Source organism: Microtus pennsylvanicus, chromosome 9, assembly GCF_037038515.1.
Source record: "Microtus pennsylvanicus isolate mMicPen1 chromosome 9, mMicPen1.hap1, whole genome shotgun sequence".
In the NCBI taxonomy this organism is placed as follows: Eukaryota; Metazoa; Chordata; class Mammalia; order Rodentia; family Cricetidae; genus Microtus; species Microtus pennsylvanicus.
The window spans coordinates 110,093,687-110,114,044 of NC_134587.1; the positions used below are offsets into that span (position 1 = coordinate 110,093,687).

Here is a 20,358-nt window from a genome sequence, read left to right on the forward strand (position 1 = left end):
TACAGCGTGTTCTTCTGAGCCTCTGTTGAGGGGTGTCCACCATAAAAGGCTGCTTAGACACAAGTTTAAGCCAACAAAAAGTTTTTATTAGCTGGCCGGTGACCCCACTGGGTGTTCAGCATCCTAGTGCCTAGGCCTTTATCCGGGTGAGCTTTTAAGCACAAAAACATATCCTGAGCTGACATACTTTAGTTAACAGGAACAGTCAGACAGAAGCAGAACTACAGAAGCCAAAAAATAAGGTTAGTCATTTAGAGACTTTCCTAGAACTCTAGACTTCAGTGGATTAGGCTTTTGTTTTGTTATGGCAGGTGGTACTGTCTATGTGCTGAGGTTTTTGGCCTGAGTGGTGTTTTTTCATCAGGAAGTCAGGTGTGCTAAGGTCAGGGAGCTTGTTACAAGTAGAACTGTCTGAAACATCTTTCCCAGGGACAAGGCCTTCTCTGCTGATACAGCCTTTTCCCTTTCCCAAAGATGAGGTTCTTGGGAAATTATCTTCTGGGGGGGACTATTTGTAATAGTAGAAGGAAGCACATTTCCATCCCTACCAAAATGGTTACTGGGACAGAATGGGTCCCCTTCAGGGGATTTTCATAAATTTCCTCTAGAAATCCTGAATTGAAAAAAAATCTCTCCTATCCCTGTCTTGCCCCCTGAATGCTGAGACTAAAGCCGTGTGCCACATTGCTATTTGTTAAGCGGAAGGAGACAGGGAGCCTCCTTCAGTGCCCTGAGCTGCAGAGGGTAGATCCCACCTGAAAATACCTGACCACAGCCAGGGAGTGCTCCAGTCTTACACTGGGGAGCCTCTGTCCATGCAGCTCCTTCCTATTTCAAAAGCTTACTGAATAGTTCAGAAGCTGTCCCTTCCAGGACTCCAGGACATGGAAAGAATACTAGAAGCAGTGCTGCCGGCTACCACAGAAGAGAACAGGGCAGAAACGGGAGTTGGATTAAGTTTCTCGTGATTTTGAGACTAGCCACGTAAGAAAGCAGTAGCTTAACAGTCTTAGTAAACTCTGCTCAATCTTATTCCAGTCATTCCATCTTCTGCAATGGCTGTCTGGTCCTTCAGACTCCAGTTTCTTTGGTTTCCCAATGAAGACAGTTCCAGCTCATGGAGGAAGAGGAGATCAAGAGCTACTTGCAGAAGGCTCTGTCTCCTAAAGTGTCACCCAGAAACTGACAGTGGCAGCATTCCACCTGCTTTCTGGGGGACAACCCTGAAGGACAATAACGAAGGGACACTTTTACAGTGGGTAGAAATTTGGCTAGTGTGCCTCATCTTATATTTTTATTAGGACTAATGGCCACTTGTATGATCATATATTGATGTCAGTATTGGTCTCTGTTATAGCCCAAAGGCCCCATGAACAAATGGACCATGGTGGCAGGGAGTAATGTTGTGGTTGAGCTCAGTAATATGGACCCCACTTAGCAAGGCTGACCTAGATGAGGCTGCTGCTGAGCAGTGCGTGTTGGGCTTGCTAGTTGGGGAGTTGGAAGGAACATGATTAGAAAATTGGTAAGACACACAATAGAAACAGAAGGAACATTTTCAAACTTCTTTTACGAGGCTATAGTTACCCTGATACCTAAATCAGAGAGATGCAACCAAGAAAGAGAACTACAGACCAATCTCCCACATGACCATTGATGCAAAAATACTCAATAAAATTCTGGTAAACTGAATCCAAGAAAATAACCATGACCAAGTAGATTTCATTCCACAGACACAGGGATGGTTCAACATATGGAAATCTGTCAATGCAATCCACCATATAAACAAACTGAAAGAAAAAAAAACTACATGATCATCTCATTAGATGCTGAAAAACCCTTCAACAAAATCCAACAGCCCTTCATGATAAAGCTCTTGGAGAGATCAGGGATACAAGGAACATACCTAAATATAATGAAAACAATTTACAGCAATCCAACAGCCAACATCAAATTAAATGGAGAGAAACTCAAAGCAATTCCACTAAAATCAGGAACAAAACAAAGCCTCATGGTAAAATAGAAAATAATGGAAATGTGTTAATTTAAGATGTAAGAGCTAGCCAATAAGAAGCTAGAGATAATAGGCCAAACTGTGATTTAATTAATACAGTTTCTGTGTGACTATTTCAAATATGGATGGCTGGGAATGAACGAGCGGCCTCTGCATACAGGATACCAATTGGAAAGGAAGAGTCAAACTATTGCTGGCTGCAGATGGTATGATAGTATATCTAAGTGACTCCAAGAATTCTACTACGGAACTCCTAAGCTGATAAATACATTCATGCCGTGGGTCTGTCCTCTCCTCCGGAGGTATGATTTGGTTCCTGTTACCTGTTCGTGCAGAGGACTGTAATCTATGAGTCTATCCCTAAACAAATAACCCTTTATCATACTCAATTCTGAGCTAGTGTGGGATTTCTTTTTATTGTCCAGAGGCACGACCTGCACTTTACATTGGCATATATAGTATAAGAGGCCACATCCAAGTGGGCTGGTAACTAAAAGGCTACTGACTGTAGGAATTCATATAGCAATTCAGTAATGTGACAGGATACAAGATTGACTCAAAATAAATCAATAGCTTTTCTATATACAAATGATAAATGAACTGAGAAAGAAATCAGAGAAACAACACCCTTAAAATAACCACAAATAGCAAAATATCTTGGGGTAATGCTAATCAAATAAGTGAAAGACCTGAATGACAAGAACTTTAAGTCACTAAAGAAAGAAATTGAAGAAGATACCAGAAAATGGAAAGATCTACCATGCTCCTGGATAGGAGGGATCAACACAGTAAAAATGTCAGTCTTATCAAAAACAATCTATAACTTCAATGCAATCCCAACCAAATTTCAACATTTCACAGACCTTGAAAGAACAATACTCAACTTCACATGGAAAACCAAAAGAAATACAGAATAGCTAAAACAATCTTGTACAATAAAAGAACTTCTGGAGGCATCACCATTCCTTATTTCAAACTCTACTATAAACATATAGTAATAAAAACAGCTTGGTATTGGCAAAAAAAAAAGAGAGAGAGAGGAAAAAAAACAGACATGTGGACTAATGGAAGATTCTGATATTAATCCATACACCTATGAACATCTGATTTTTGATAAAGAAGCCAAAATTATACAATGGAAAAAACAAAGTACCTTCAACAAACGTTGATGGCATAACTGGATGTCAACATGTAGAATAATGCAAATAGATCCATATCTATTACCATGTACAAATCTAAAGTCCAAGTGGATCAAGAACTCAACATAAATCCAGTTACACTGAACCTGATAGAAGAGAAAATGGGAAGTAACCTTGAACTTATTGGCAATGAAGACCACTTCCTAAATATAAAAGCAGTAGCACAGACCCTGAGAGCTTCTGTAAGGCAAAGGACACAAGACAAAACGACAGCCTTCAGAATGGGAAAAGAGTTTCACAAATTCCACATCTGACAGAGGGCTGATCTTCAAAATATATAAAAAACTCAAGAAACTAGACATCAAAATACCAAATAATCCAGTTAAAAGTGGGGTACAAAGCTAAACATTAAAGACATTTAAGGAAATTGCTCAACATCCTTAGTCTCAGGGAAATGCAAATCAATAAAACTCTGAGATACCATCTTACACCTGTCAGAATGACTAACACTGGCCAGGTGGTGGTGGCATACACCTTTAATCCCAGCACTTGGGAGGCAGAGGCAGGCACATCTCTGTGAGTTCAAGGCTAACCTGGTCTACAAGAGCTAGTTCCAGAACAGGCTCCAAAGCTACAGAGAAACCCTTTATTGAAAAACAAACAAACAAACAAACAAAAAACCCAGAATGACTAAGACAAAAAACACGGATGACTTATGTTGGAGAGGATGTGGAGTAAGGGGAACACTCCTCCACTGCTGGTGGGAGTGCAAACTTGTACAGCCACTTTGGAAATCAGTATAGTGGTTTCTCAGAAAATTGGGCATCAGTCTACCTCAAGACCCAGCAATACCACTTTTGGTCAAATACCCAAAGGATGCTCAGTCATACAACAAGGACACTTGCTCAACTGTAATGCTATGCCCTGTTCTTCGCGCTACATGCTACAGTATGGTTTGCAGTACCATGTGTACTATGGTCCTGTAGTGTCTGGCCAAGGGGCTGGAGATTGAAACATATACATACACAGAGACATGGGGACACGGGTCCTCCTTGAACCAAGAATGCCCTATATTGTGTTCGAGGGCGGCTTATATTGGGATCCTTAACTGATAGCCACGCCCACTAGAAACCACTCCCCTGCCATCAGGAACTCCGGAGAGTCTCATGCTCAGTGCAGCTGCAAACACAGAAAAACAAGTTGTTTTGCTCAGAGCAGCTGCAAGCATAGCAAGTTGTTTACAGGAAATTCAGGGTCTGGGGGTCCACAGCCCCTAACACTCAACAATGTTCTAACAGCCTGAACCTGGAAACAACTTAGATGCCACTCAACTGAAGAAAGGATAAAGAAAATGTGGTACCTTTACACAATGGAGTATTACTCAGCTGTAAAAAACAATGACATCATGAAATTTGCAGGCAACTAGAAGAAAGCACCCTGAGTAAGGCAACTCATACTCAGAAAGACAAACAGAATGTACTCACTCACAAATGGATATTAGATGTAAAGCAAAGGATAACCAGGCTACAATCCATAGTTCCAGTGTACCATGAGTTCTAATAGGTCTTAATAATATAAGCCTGGAGTCAGATATTGGAGAAAATGCTGAGAGATTAGAGAGATGGAGCGAAATCATGGCCACCTTACCTCTCCATGGCAGTCTCAAGATACAACTTAAAATTAGAAAAGGGGGCAGTTCTAGCCTCAGTCACCACGTAATGCATTAAACTATGCCCCCTTTAAATTGAAGTATTTTGAATGTGGATGCCCAGGAACAGTCTGTCACAGATAGATTTTATCATGAATTGCACTCAAGCAACTTTTGCTCAGGTGAAATGGAAGGATCCTTGTGCTGGATTATCGAAAGTCCCTTGTCCTCTTTTTAATATGGAGTCGAGGGCATGTTTGTGTTTTTTCACAGGAAGAAAATGAAGTTCTATGGCTATCTGGGCACGTGGTCCAGTGTGTGGAACAGAGAAATGCTGGACCTGATGGTATTGTGGCTGCTGATGTTCCCCAAAATGGGTTGGAGTGAGCCTTATTTAACCGATGTTCCTGCTCCTCCAGTATTACTCCAGAGAAGGGGGAAACAAGGAGGACACACGGATAGCCCTGGGAAGGGGAATCAGATAAGATCTCCTGGGTAAACTGGGGGCTAGGAGGGTTAGTTGGTAAAGGGAGAGGAAGGTGGATGAGAACATGAGGGAATGGGATGATGGGAGGGAGAAAGAGATACCTTGATAGAGACATCCACTAGGGAAATTCCCAGGAATCCACAAGGATGACTGTAGTTAAGACTCCTAGCAGTAGTGGAGAGGTTGCAGAACTGGCCTTCCCCTGTAATCAGATTGGTGAATGCCCTAACTGTCATACGAGAGCCTTCATCCAGTAACGGACAGAACAAATGAAGAGATCTACAACCACACACCAGCTCAAACTCTGGGAATGCAGCTGAATAGAAGGAGGAGGGATCATATGAATAAGGGAGGTCAAGATCATGATGGAGAAATCTACTGAGACAGCTGAAGCAAGCTCGTGAAAACTCATCAACTTTAGACCAACAGTTGTGGAACCTCCATGGGACTGAGCAAGGCCCTCTGTTATGTGGGAGACAGTGGTGAGGCTTGAACTATCTGAGGGTCCATGGCAGTAGGACCAGGATCTACACCTGGTGCATGAGCTAGCTTGTTGGAGCCTATTCCCTATGATGGATGAGATGCCATGCCCAGCCTTAATGCCAAGGGGAGCGGCTTAGTCCTGCCCCAACTTAATGTACCAGACTTTGTTGATTCCCCATGGGAGCTCTTACCTGTTGGGAGGATTGGATGGGACGTGGGCTTGGGAGGGGGCAAGAGAGAGGGAGGAAAAGTGGGAGAAAGAACTGTGGTTGGTGTTATGCCCAAATCCATGAACAAAAAGCCAATAAGGAGATTGAGTCCTGTATGTAAAAGCAAAGAGCCTTTATTTTATGCAAGTTTGCAAACTCAGTCTTCCTGCATGTCCAACGTATTGGAATGAATGGAGAGCCTCAGTTAGAATTGGGTTTTTAATAGTAAAGGTGGGGGTGAGGGGTTTCTGGGGTTTAGGACCCCTGATTGGCTGGCATTTGTCTAGGGGTGTTCTGGTGAGTATGTGCTGGCAGGTGATCCTACCTACACGGCTGGAATGTTAGGCATTTCCTTTGGTCTGTTTTAGGGTGGTGCTAGGGTAATCTCAGTTTATGGTTCTTTCTATAGCCAGGTATTGATATTTAGTATATCATGGCTGGCTCCTTCAGTTGGAATGTAAAATGTAAATTTTAACAAAAATAATAAATCAAAAAAATAAGTGAGAAAAGGTGATAGGCATTTGCAAATGTGCAAAGAATAGTTTTTCTCTCTCTTCACTCATTTCTGTGACAAAGACCCACAAGCACTTAAGGGAGGAGGGCCCATTTGGCTCAGTTTAATGGCTCTAGGCTATCATTGAAGCATTATGATACAACTGGCCACATTGTCCACAGCAGGGAACACAGACAGGACACAAACCCAGAGTAGGCACAGACACCTAAACTCTGCCCTTGGTACCACTGATCATCCAGCTTGGCTTCCCCTCCGTGTCTGCTCCCATATGAAGAACAAGTACGAAGCATAGGAACCTAAGTGAACATTTTCCTCTGAACAAGGACATTCCAGCCCCAGAATGTCATGGTCTTCTCATAATGTAGAAGGTGTCTCCACATCCCTGACAGTCTGCACAGGGCAGGGTTTGTGTTGCTTCATCCCAGCCTGCTAAGCCTGCCACGGGACTAGACTCCCCGATTTTGGCAGGCTGCAGGCTAGAACTGTGCCCAGTGTCTTTCAGCAGCCCTGGGCTGGGTGAACCACATCCACCTGAGCACACTTTATGTCGTGTACTCTGGGGAATAACTGCTCACACCTAGGTCAAAGCTCTATCTTTTTCGTTTGTAGTGTTTTGTTCCTTTTCTGAGCCGTTGCTTTAAAGTCTTCCTCAAGCTCACTTGAGCATCACTGGGCTTCCTGTGTTTCACCAGGAACTCTCTTGACCCAGCCTTGTCACATCAACCTTGGAGTCATGCCCACAGCTCCTTCATGTTGACCTCTCCTGCTGCCTGCTCTTGCATTTCACTACCACCACCTCCATGCTGGTGTTTATCATTAAGACTGCCCAGCCTTCCACATCATAAAGGTCTTGTCTGACCATGGGCTTCAGATAAACACTAGAACCTATACCTTCCCTGAGGTCCTTGCTGCATCAATCTTTTAACTCCTCTGTAATCACAGCTTCATCAGGTCCAGTGAGCACTGTGTCTCTCAGGCATAAGTCTCTAAGTTAAACTCCTGAGAGACCAAGTATTCACTGGACCCGACGAAGCTGTGATTAAAGGGGAGTTAAACTGGGAAAGGAAGGTGTAGTAATAAGGGCGGCGATGGGGCTGCGTCCCCAACACCCCAGCCGCCTGCTCGGCTAGCTTATGCCCCCAAAATAATTACACGGACACTGTATTCTTTTAATCACTGCTTGGCCCATTAGCTCTAGCCCTTACTGGCTAATTCTGATATCCCGATCAACCCATCTCTAATAATCTGTGAGCACTGGTCTTATCGGGAAGATTCTAGCCTAAGTCCATCCTGGGTAGGAGCTGGGGCATGGCGTCTCTCTGAGGCGTCTGCTCCGGAGAGAGAGCTGTGGAGTCTGAGCTCACTTCCTCTTCCTCCCAGCGTTCTGTTCTGTTTACTCCTCCCACCTATCTTCTAACCAATGAGGACCAAGCAGTTTCTTTTTATTTAACCAATGACCTTCCTCCATCAGGAAGGGCTTTTTCTTTTCTTTTTATCAGAATTCATCATGAAAGTCAGGACATGAACTCAAACCAGGCAGGAACTGATGCAGAGGCCATGGAGGGGTGCTGCTCACTGCTCCCCATGGCTTGCTCAGTTTGCTTTCTTATAGCATCCAGAACCACCAGGCCAGGAGTGACCCCACATACAATGGGCTGGGCCCTCCCACATCAATTGCTAATTAAGAAAATGCCCTATAGGCTTTCTTATCTTATGGGGTGTATTTTTCCACTGAGGGTCTGTCTTCCCAAATGACTGTAGCTTATATCAAGTTGCCCTGATGCAACTTGATTCTATAATCCATGTTGAGGGGAAGCCTATACTGCAGGAAGGCCTGCCACCAAATACCAAGTAGAAGATGACCACCCTGGTATTCCTCCCAGTGATACTTAAGGGAGCTTTATTGTGGTTGCATATCCTATAATCCATCTCATGAAGACAGAAACCACAAGGTGCAAAACCATTCATACCACACTGGGAAAGGTGCTTTTCATATCTGTTGCTGGGATAAAACATCTTAAAAGGAACTCTGTGTGTGTGGTGGTTATTTGGTTTACAATTTATATACTAGTCCATCATTGAGAGAATTCAAGGCCTTCAAGTTTTGCTATTCTACACAGCAGTACCTCTTGCCAAAGAACCCACTTTACAGCCAATGAAGGGCAACAAGAACCCCAGAGGATGCTGCTTGCTGGTAGGAAGGCAGGCTAATGCTGCACCAGCATCCAGGAATATCTGTGTAGGGAATAGTGCTGCCCACAGTGGGATGGGCCTTCCTACATCAATGAACAGTCTACATTCCCAGATGTCATTCTGACTTAGGAAATTCCTCAGTTGAGGTTCTAGTCCTATTGTTGAGTTGTAGCTAGTTGATAGAACTAGTTGTGAATCCTATCCAGGAAAACAGTTGTACTACAGTTTCTACCATGCAGACTCCACCTTCATACCTCTTTTTTTCTAAAAGCATTTTCTCTTTAATATTCTTTACCTCCCAAAATTGTATCTACAACTGGCTATTTTGGTATTCTTACTTGATGGCTTGTTTTTCCATTTTCTTTTTAATTAAAAGATTAGAAAACAGCCAGTCATGGTGATACAGATCTTTAATCATAGTGCTTGGGAAGTGTTGGGGACTGTGGACCCAGACTCTGAATTTCCTGTAAACAACTTGTTATGCTTGCAGCTGCTCTGAGCAAAACAACCAGAAGCTCACGGGATCAACAAAATAAAGTGCCGGTGGCCAATCAAAAAGCAACTAACACGCGAAGACTCGTTGACTGAGACATTATAATTGATGTTTTAAGGAACTTGAGGAACATTCAGAATTTCACAAACAATAATTCAGTTAATCTATCAGATTAATATAAAATTGAAACAAAAATAAACAGAAGACTTACATTAAAATGTTCTCTTGATAAAATTTAAAATGTAATATAAAACATCAACAGCTGAATATATCAGATGGAAAAGAGCTGGTGAGCTTGAAGACAGATTAGTCCTTGACAGATGCTATGATGCCAGCCGTGGGATCCCTGTTGTAATTTGTTGCCCAAGGAGGCCCCTGAGGTACCACAAACCATAAAGGTTACTATCACTGCTTCTGATTCCATGCCAGAATTAGATGCAAGACCTTAGTGCTGAAGGGCCCACAGCCACTGGTGAAGCTGCTAAGTGAGGGTTGCTGTGGCACAGGAGTGCAGTGCTTAGACATTGATGGCTGTGTATACCACTCTACCAAGGTTCAAAAACATAAAAAACAATGAAAGAGCCAGAAAGACTGCTAACAATTTCCTCTAAATTGAAACACTGCCTATACAAGGAATGCTGTAGCTGGGCACAGCTTTAATCCCAGCACTTGGGAGGCAGAGGTAGATGGATTTCTCTGAGTTTGAGACCAGCCTTGTTTACAGAGAGAGATCTAGGACAGTCAGAGCTACACAGAGAAACTTCGTCTCAGAAAAAAAGAAAAAGAAAGAAAGAAAGGAAGAAAGAAAGAAAGAAAAAAAGAAAGAAAGAAAGAGGGAGGCTGGAGACTTGGTAAGTAAACAAGTAACAAATTGCAGAAGACAAAGCCTTAAAATAGATGGACAAGGCCTTTCTCCAAGGTTACAAAAGCAGTAAGCACCTGCTGAGAGGAGGCTTCTCCCTGGTCAGCTAAGCTGCCTGCAAGCTCTGCACAAAGGAGCACAGCTCCTTTGAGGACTCGGCTGGAGTAGCATGATGAAGATACAGCTGTCCATAAGTTGTCCATGTTCCCAGAAGTCATCCCAACACAACTATCTGTTTGCCTAGTTGGACTTTGGTGGGGTCATTACTTTCTGGGGCATGTAGACATCTGCTTGTGAGTTCTTTGATGCCTCTGAAGATGACTGTTACGACTGAAGGCTTTCCCACACTGTTTACATCCATAGGGTTTTTCTCCAGTATGGGTTGTTTCATGCCTCTGAAGATGGCCATGGCATATAAAGGCTTTACCACATTCTTTACATACAAAGGGTCTGTCTCCAGTATGAATTTTTTCATGTAATTGTAGATTACTGTAACATCCAAAAGCTTTGCCACATTCTATACATACAAAGGGTCTGTCTCCTGTATGAATTTTTTCATGTAACTCAAGATTATTGTAATGTTCAAAAGATCGGCCACACTGCTTGCATATAAAGGGTCTGTCTTCAGTATGAGTTTGTTCATGTCTTTGCCGATGACTGTTAAGTCTGAAAGCTCTACCACATTGTTTGCATACATAAGGTTTTTCTCCAGTATGAATTTTTTCATGTACTTGAAGATCACTATGACGTCTAAAGGCTTTACCACATTGTTTACATTCATGATGTTTTTCTCCAGTATGAATTTTTTCATGTACCTGCAAGGCACCAGGAAATATAAAAGCTTTCCCACACTGTTTACATTCATAGGGTCTCTCACCAGTGTGAATTCTTTCATGTAAGTGAAGGTAACTGTGGTATCTAAAGGCTTTCCCACACTGTTTGCATTTATAGGGTTTCTTCTCAGTATGAATTCTTTCATGTCTCCTAAGTGAACTGTAAGAGCTCAGAGCTTTACCACATTGATGACACTCATAACATTTCCCTACAGCATGAGTTCCTCCATGTGTACATGATGAACTAATATTAACAGAGGTCTTTCCATATTCCTTGTATTGACATGGACTTTTTCCACTATCAGTTTCCTGATCCTGTGTATTTGGAAAACCAAAATATTTTAAACATATCTCACACTTACACGGCCCATCCACAGTGTGAGTTCTCATACACCTTTGGAAGCTTATTAGAGAGTCGGAGTTACATTGCTTGGTCACATGTCTCTCACGCTCATGTGGATTATACTGAGTGTGAGATGTGGCGTGTCTACTAGCGGGTGAATGATTCCAGGCTGTCTTTCCCCATACGCTGTTTTCACATGGTATTAGTCCAGGGGAACTTCTCATGCTCATACTGAGATTCAGTTTCCAAGTCAATTCTTCTCTATCTTGGTCACCACCTTCATTCTCACAGAATGTCTGTAACATGTAACTTCTGTAAAGAAAACACAAGCTACACCAACAAAAGACAATTTAGCAAGAGTTGTTTTACTGGCTGCTTATCAGGTCTGGGTTATACATAGCTCTACAGATCAGACAAGGGTTATGCCTTTTGCCAGATATGAGTGGCCACAGAGACTAAACAGATCGATGTTGTACACACCAACTCTCACAGAGCTTTGATCAAAACAGTGGTACCCATTAGTTCAAGTTCCTGTAATGTTTCCAAGTGAAATTAACACTAGTCAGCACACTAACATTTTAGTACCTATAAACTGTAGTTTTGATAAAAATATTAAAATGAAAAAAATTCACATTGTGTCTATTTGTTTAGTTTGCTTATTTGCAAATTTTTGTAGCACATCCTTTAAAGACTTCTTGTCATGGTCACCACCGAAGAACAACAGAATTCTTCAAACTCTGTAGCCATCTGTAGGGAGTGGAGGAAGCCCTGAGTGAGTGAATCCTGAGTAAATGTGTTTTTGACATGGGCGTGGCCAGGACTCCAGGACTAATTGGCCCACAGTAAACTGGCCAAGTCATTCATATGGCCCACACTTAAGAAGGATGGTAAAGGTTTCTCTGAGAGTCTGAGTGTTTATGAACAGCGTGTGTAAGGACTAGCAACTGCAGCTTCCTCCTTCCAGATGGACAGCCTGAGACTGTTCACTTACAGAGATCTCCTCCCCAGTCTGGCCAACTCTCCCGTGCTGTAATAAAGACCCCAAGGTTCCAGGATGGCGGCGGCACAACCTTTAATCCCCACACTCAGGGTGGCAGAGATGAGGCCAGCCTGGTTTACAAAGCGAGTTCCAGAACAGGCAGAGATACAGAGAAAGCCTGTCTCGAAAAACAAACACACACACACACACACCAACTCCCCCACCCCAATCCGAGAAAGAGAGAGAGAGAATCCCATCTGATTTTAGCTTCATTGTATGTGTGTCTGTTCTTTCTTTGTCCCTTTGCCACCCCTAGCCAGGGTTCCTGAACCCAAGCTACTCAGGACTCAGTGGCCTGGGTCACAAAGTGATTAAAGACATGAGCAAGCTGAGGTCCAGCTGGCTCCAAACACACCAAGCTCATGTGGGACCTCATCAGAGACATGGGACTTTGTGTCCTATAAGCAGCAATTCACAGAACTGCTCAAGATCTCCAGGCGTAAGAAAGCAAATTCGTTATGAAGAGGATGGGCAGACCATCCACACCATGCCAAACCAGAGCCAGAAAAATTGAGTAACATACTAGCAGCTAGGAGGAGATCTAGGGCAGAGAAAGCCTGTCCCCTTTCAGTCAATTTTCATCCCTTTAAAAGAGACCCTCTGCACACACATTACCTTAGAGTTCTCCCAGGATTTTTATGATGGTCGTCAATGTTCTGGTCTTTCCATTTGTATCCTAAAAGGAAGTATCAGAAGATTTAGGATAAATTAGAAATTACTAAAAAGTTAGTTTCTTTTTTTTAAAGTCTTAATTTCCCAACCAACACCATTTACTCTTTTTTTAAAAAAAATATTTATTTATTTAGTATGCAATATTCTGTCTGCTTGTATGCCTGCAGGCCAGAAGAGGGCACCAGACCTCATTACAGATGGTTGTGAGCCACCATGTGGCTGCTGGGAGTTGAACTCAGGACCTCTGGAAGAACAGGCAATGCTCTTAACCACTGAGCTATTTCTCCAGCCCCCAAAAGTTAGTTTCTTACATGGAAACCCTGTCTGATATATTGAACATAATCTGCTTTTCAATAGTCCAAATCCCAGAAGAGCATCGACACCAATAGACACTTGCTCCCTAGTTTACAGAGTGAAGGTAAGATGTTATCCTCACCTACGGCGGCGAGGTTCCTGCAGGTCTCCAGCATCACATCTCTGTACAGACTCTTCTGGGAAGGATCCAGCAAAGCCCACTCTTCCTGGGTGAAGTGCACAGCCACGTCCTCAACACTCACTGAGGCCTAAACATTGCACACACTTGATTGACAAAAGGTTCACTCGACACTGTGGGATCCACACTCTTCCATGAGATGGAAGTTGTAATGCAAGCAGTGAGGGATGAGGAAGGAGCCGCCCTGCAGCACTCCTCCCCGTGGGCCAGGGCCCAGGATGAGCTGCAGCTCTGCCCGGTCCTCTGGCTACACTGCATTTCCACTTCCCGTCTCAGAGCCTCCCACCTGATGTCGGGAACAGTGTTAACACTAGCATGCCTGAGTGTATGTTTGTACACCATGTGTGTGTTTAGAGGGCCACAGAAGTTGAAAGAGGCATTAGATCCTCTGGAACTGGAATAAGGGACAGTTCTGAGTCACCATGTGGATGCTGGGCATGACACCCAGCAGATGCTCTGCAAGAACATTCAGTTCTTTTATCCTCTGAGCCATTTCTCCAGCCTCAATGTTAAAACTGGATGGCGTAAGTGACCTTAATATCTTGGCAGAGAAGGCAAGAATACAAATGATAAATAAATCACTCTATTTTGTGGCACAGTTCAATTGCACTCTTAAATTTACATCTCGAGAAACCCTGTCTTGAAAAACAAAAAAAAAAAAAAAAGAAAGAAAAAGAAAATACATCTCAACAGAATGACATGAATTCTACAGTATACCAGGTATGGACTCCTGATCTCAAAAATTATCATTGCTAGTCAGACCTTCATTTTTCCAGATTTCTCCATATGCTCAACCCATAGCCAGTGTCTTGGTGATCCTCACCTCTGGGTCACCTCTAGCCTGACTATGCATGCATAACTCAGTGGCTCAAAAGTGAAAGTGGGATTCCCCTTCATGATGGAAATCGGCTTTTCTAAGTGGGAGGCCACAGCTTAGAAGTTGACACCTGTAACCTTCAGATGAACAGGAACTCTGTCCCGTCTATGCCTGTTCAGTTGACAGTCTGCACGATGAGGGCCCTGACGGGTCTTCTACTCCCCATTCCCCATGACTCGCAGCTGGGATAAACTCGATCCTCAGACCTCATATGACTTTTCATGAAATGTTAACAAATGTCTCCTTATTCCAGATGGGGCAACAATGACATGAAACTACCCACACCTGCTGTATCAATGAGCTTATTCTGTTACTTACAGGAGTGAATGAAAGCTCAACTCTGCATGGCTAAGGGTGCCCGAAAGCTGTCTCCGGTGGGTTTCCTGTACCAGGGAAATTTTCTTTAGCATTTGCTAGTGTTTATGTTATTGTGGATGTGTTCATAAAGTACTGTGAATCTTGTTTTAGGAGATTCCTGAGCCTTCTAAGTTTATTTTTTGAGTGTTGTCCCTTCATGAGAAAAATGTCAACTTACACAAAGAGATATATTTTAAGGTGAAAAGTCATAGAGGAATGAATAATTCCAAACATTCAAACTAGGGAAAGTGAGACCTGCAAATCTGACAGAGAAATCCAGAATATATGCAACATAAAAGAACTTGCTAGAGAAACGGCTCACATTCTTCTCGCAAAGGACCTGAGTTCAATTTCCAGCACCCACATCAGGTAGCTCACAACTGCCTGGAGCTTAACTTTTAGGATGCTAACACCTCTCTGGTCTCCTTGAGGCCACATATACAGACACACAGACACATGCACATAATAACATACATATACACATGATACCACCCTTTGCCTCCTTGAGCACATACACAAATAAATAATAAAATGAACACAAGCTTTACAAAGGAGCAATAATGTCTGGGGATGAAAAACTATTGGTATAGAAATAGGTTCACTTCCTTGATAATAATAAAATAGCAAAAGAAAAGTCAAGAAAATGACTCCTCACATTGAGATCAATACAAATTATCCACTTAGGTAATAAGCATAAATAAAATGAAAAATTTATGGATGAAAGGTGTCTAGGCTGGACTTGGTGGTCCAGCTTTTAACCCCTGCCTTAGGGAAGCAGAAACAGGCAGATCTGTGAATTTGAGGTCTGCCTGGTCTACATGGTGAATTCCAGGCTGCCAAGAGCTACATAGTGAGACTCTGAGAAGCCACATTTCCTTAAGAGAACAAGAACTCTTAAGGCCCTGTATAAGCCAGATGTGGTAGCAGACACTTCAACTCCAGAAAGCAAGTTCCTGAGGGAGATAGCGAGTTCAAGTTCATCTTGAAAATAAAACAAGTAAACACAAATATTTTATTTGATTTCCACAAAGGGAATGGTTTGTTTTCTTCTACTTTTATTTTGGTCTTTTGAGACAGGGTTTCTCTGTGTAGTCTGGGCTGTCCTGGAACTTGCTCTGTAGACAAAGCTATCCTCAAATTCAGAGATCTGTCTGTCTCTGCCTCCCTGAGTGCTGAGATTAAAGGTGTGCACCACCACCGCCTAACTAAAATCTGATTTTTAAAACATTTTTCTATGTGTGCATATGTGGGCATGCATTTGCCATTGTGCATGGATGGAGGTGAAGGAACAAGCGGTCAAAGAAATACCGTGATTTTCTAATTCTCTTTGACCACGCGGCTTCCAAAGATTAATCTCCAGGTCTTAAGGCTTGGCAAAGGGAGCCCCCACCCACTGGTGGATCCTGATAGGTGAAGAATCTAAGTATTCTGTTTTATTTCTTTTGAGACAGGTTCTCACTGTGTAGTCCTGACTTGCCTGATACTCACTATATACACATGGCTGACCTAGAACTCAGAGAGCCAGTTGCTTCAATCACTGGAATGCTGGGATGAAAGGCAAGTACCAACAAGCTCAGCAAGAATCTAAGTTTAAGTAAAAGAAAAATCATTCTCCTAGTCAAGGTCACCAACCCAGCAGTGAGATAAGATGGTAACACTCTGGATCACACACCAAAGGGACCCCAAAGTTGAAAATTGCTTTGAAAATTCCTAGAATTCCAAAGAAGTTAGAATACTGGAACAGCCTTGGGAAAGAGCAAAGCAGAGATTCACGGTTTACAGTTCACAGCTTGTGAAGGTTGACAGAGTTGTTCCACCTTGACTGGAGGTCAGAGAGTTTGAGCTTATTTTTTGCTCTCTTAAAGCTGGTGACAACAGGTGTGTCCACAAATAAGCGATTCTGACCTAGGGTGTGGTTAATTAGTATTCTGGGTATAGAGGTGGGTCTGCTCCACCTGGACCAAAGGTTGGGGAATTCAAGTCTATTCCTATATCATGGCAATGAAGCCTGTTGCCTCCCCCTCTTCCCTTTTGGAGTGAAGTATATAAGCATGTGGAAAATAAACCAGGCAGATTCAGTATTCACAGAATGCCCCCCCCCCATGCTGTTCTGTGTTTCTGTCTGTTATTTCTTTTTGTGTTTGTTTGTTTGAATTCTCACGCTCCTACCCTGGAATGTACGAGTTTTGTGGAAGCTGGTCTTCAACAAAAACTAATTTCAAAGCAATTATCATCAAGGTAGGATAAGGCTGCAGTGGGCCTAAGGAGTAATAGAGAACTCACCCAGCATGTTATGCATAAGCTGTTGCATTCAATCCCCAGACTGGGGAGGAAGCAGATTTTTTCTTTAATAGAAAAGAAAAATTAAACTGTACTAGGCTCTGTGATATAGCTCAGCTGCTAGGAGTCCTTGCAACCCAAGCCAGACAACCTAAGGTCGGTCCGCGAACTGCGGAACGAGAGCAATCATTCCATAAAGTTGTTCTGTGACTTCACACCTGTCTCACTGCGCGCGAACACACACACACACACACACCGCACCGCACCGCACCGCACAGTAGGGCGCTGGGGCAGCCATAGGGATCCTCCACTCTGCCAACCCTTGAGTGCCGCTCCAAGTTTCTCCTCCCTATCCGATCCTGGGGCGGTCCAGTGCGGCCCTTCTCCCGGAACAGCCGCTGGCCGCAAGCAGCGCCAAAATTGGGGCGTTAGATGCAAGCTGTCACAGTCCGCGCGCAAAAGAGCGTGCGCGGGAGAAGGAAAAGGTATCCGCAGACGTCCGCAAGGGTTCAGCGACCCGCCCAGACTGGCGTCCTCGGTTCCCCAGCATGCAGCCCTCCCGTCACCTGCCCGGTACTAGCGACTTTGCTTTTGAACTCTAATCTTCGCTTGAAGCTGAACTTTCCAGGTCGCCGGTCCCCCCCCCCCCCCCCCCCCCAGCGCGGGGAGGACCCAGCACACAGGCTCCTGTGGCTCAGTCCTCCCCGTCTGGAGACCGCGGCCCCGCGCTCACCATGGCGTGGCTGCCAAGCTGGCCGCACAGCACGGGGTGGCGGTGCTCACAGCGAAGAGCCGCGAGCCCGCCGCGCCTCCCAGGGCTGCCCAGCGGAACGCACAGCCGGACTGCCGGAAGGAGCCCGCCCCGCCGCCCCCGGCGCTCCTGATTGGACAGCCCACCTGGAGGCCCTGATTGGCTAGGGCCGCGCAGCCAATGACACGCTGAGTGAAAGAAGGGATCCCACAACAGGAGCCCCACTGACTGAGGCACATCCTTCCAACTCTGCTTTCTGTCCTAGGAGACCTAGCATAGTTTGGGAGAGATTTACATAAAAGCCAAAACTGCCGGGGTCGTGCGGGGTACTTCAGTCCATGGTGATTCATCCTGGGAGGCTAGTGTCCACTGTCCACTTACCAATTTGATGTCCAGTGCAGTAGTTTCTTGCCTCGGGCCTAGAACTTGTATTGGATCTTGAATCTGACGCACTCCATGGGCCTGGATCAGGCAAGCCAAAGATTTTGTTAAAACGTGGACTGTCAAGTGGGACTTGGTGGTGCAAGTCCCCTTAACCCCATCACTCATTCAGGAGGCATAGACAGGTGGATCTCTGTGAGTTCTAGGTCAGCCTGGTTTGTCTCCAGAGTAAGATCTGGCCAGCTACAAACTCTGCACAGGCAGAAAAAATCAGAACCTTCTGCAGCTCTTTCCTTGGGTAGTTAGGAAGCAGACGTGCTGTGGCTTTATGACTCTTATAATCCAGGCCAGCTTGGTCTTCTGTGCTCACCTTCACAGTCAGAAATAAGATGATAACAAATTCCAAGGGAATGGAGAGAGAACTGTGATGGAGGAAGGTCATTGGCTAATAAAGAAACTGCTTTGGCCCATCTTATAGGTTAGAACATAGGTGGGTGGAGTAAACAGAACAGAATGCTGGGAGGAAGAGGAAGTGAGCTCAGACTCGACAGCTCTGCTCTCTGGAGCAGAGGCCATGCTCCCCTCTCCCGGGCAGCCGCAGGCAATGAAGCAAGCCGCCAGGTCAGACATGCTGAATCTTTCCTGGTAAGACCGGTGCTACACAGTTTATTAGAGATGGGTTGATCTGGATATCAGAATTATCCAGTAAGGGCTAGAGCTAATGGGCCAAGCAGTGTTTTAAAAGAATACAGTGTCCGTGTAATTATTTTGGGGCATAAGCTAGCAGGTGGCCGGGGTGCTGGGGACGCAGCCCCTCCGCTCCTATTACAACAGAACTGAAGCCATTTTTAATCAATTCTGCAGAAAGACATAGCAGCATAGACAAAAGGCAAAAAATAGTTGCTGATTTGGAGCAAGACAATGTTGGTTTTTTCCCCCTCCTGTCCCCCAGGGTAGACATTCCTGTCCTCTTCTCCCAGAGGCCACGTCTGCCATCTTCTTAATTTTCTCATCTCACTGGTTCAGTATACAAAACCTTATCTAATGAATAATTTGAGATCTGAGGCATCTTATTTTTCTTACTGTGGTTCCAGCTACATAGCAGACCAACTGTATCTCTCCAACTCTCAGAGTTCTCAGATATGGCCAGGGACCACCCACAGCTAGGGAAGAAAAGTGCCTAGTACCTACTGCTTATCTGTAACTCGTGAGCGCTAAATGTATCTCATGTTGAAATGGGTCATGACACTCAAAGACCATTGGAAAACAAAGTAGCAAAATTGAAGTTATGAAGTGCCAATAATTGTATGGTTGGGGGTCACCACAGCATGAGGAGCTGTATTAAAGGGTCACAGCATCAGGAAGGTTGAGAACCCTCTGGACTCAGGAAGCATAAGCAGCAGGATCTGGATTTCAATGTCAGCTATTGTTGCATGATGTGCTTGAGATTAGCAGGGCCTAGAGAACAAAATAAATAAATAATTCATGTCAAATATTAAAAAATGAAATAAACAATATATGCCATAAGGGAAACAAAATTATTAGGGTGTTTTAAAAATATGGACTTTATAAAGAAAGATATCAGATCCTTGAAACAGTGAAATGAAAGAACCTGGCTTTTGCCAAAAGCTCATAGCTTAAGATCATTCATTAAATATACACACAATTGATCAGCTCTTAGCTATATTGACTTTAATAATGGTGGAGGCACTGGGAGAGTAGGCCACAATAATTTATCAGAGTTGCTAGGGTCAGAGATTGGGCCCTGGCAGCCCTAATAAGCTTGGACACCATCCTCAATAGGCACGTTATACAGGCAAGCAACAGTTTAAAGCAAAAAATAATATTCAGTAGATTACACTGGTGATGAGAGACACAAAGAAGTCTAGGGACCCCAGGTCCCACTCCTGAATCCATAAAGCAGGTTAAGGTTTAATAGATGGTAAGAGTCAGCGTGGCTGGACAGTTCTGGTGAAGGAATGGTCTGTATGGGCCTTTCTGGGGAGAGCTAACAGAGGTGGCACGATTTACCCTGCAAACAGATTGTGGCAATATCCACAGGGATGGGCTCAGACTTATTTGAAAGGAGAAAATGTGCTGAGCACTAGTGTTGATTTCTGTTTGCTGTTTCCTGAGCAGCTGCCTCACATTCCTGCCAGTTGGGACATTGTTCAAATTTTCCATCTTTCTTCTGAGACTCAAAGTATTTTTTATTTTTTAGTATTTCTTTCTTTTTTTTATTGAAAAAAATTTCCGCCTCCTCCCAGCCTCCCATTTCCCTCCCCCTCCC

General features: G+C 43.9%; 1 protein-coding gene across 4 annotated transcripts; it reads right to left on the reverse strand.

Moving 5' to 3' along the window:
• Positions 1 to 1,003: 1,003 nt before the first annotated feature.
• LOC142858011 (zinc finger protein 669-like) lies at positions 1,004 to 17,803 on the reverse strand. 4 transcript variants are annotated; one of them, XM_075987316.1, is made up of 4 exons: positions 17,670 to 17,774; positions 13,366 to 13,492; positions 12,873 to 12,933; positions 1,004 to 1,223 (listed from the first exon to the last, which is right to left on the reverse strand). In XM_075987316.1, exons 1-4 carry the CDS (start codon positions 17,670 to 17,672, stop codon positions 1,172 to 1,174), a joined length of 243 nt encoding a protein of 80 aa, XP_075843431.1. In that variant the 5' UTR covers positions 17,673 to 17,774; the 3' UTR covers positions 1,004 to 1,171. The 4 variants fall into 4 exon arrangements, with proteins under 4 accessions (XP_075843431.1, XP_075843430.1, XP_075843429.1 ...); XM_075987315.1 differs by lacking the exon at positions 1,004 to 1,223 and adding an exon at positions 8,972 to 11,530 and having other exon boundaries at positions 17,670 to 17,803; XM_075987314.1 differs by lacking the exon at positions 1,004 to 1,223 and adding an exon at positions 9,133 to 11,548.
• Positions 17,804 to 20,358: the final 2,555 nt, after the last annotated feature.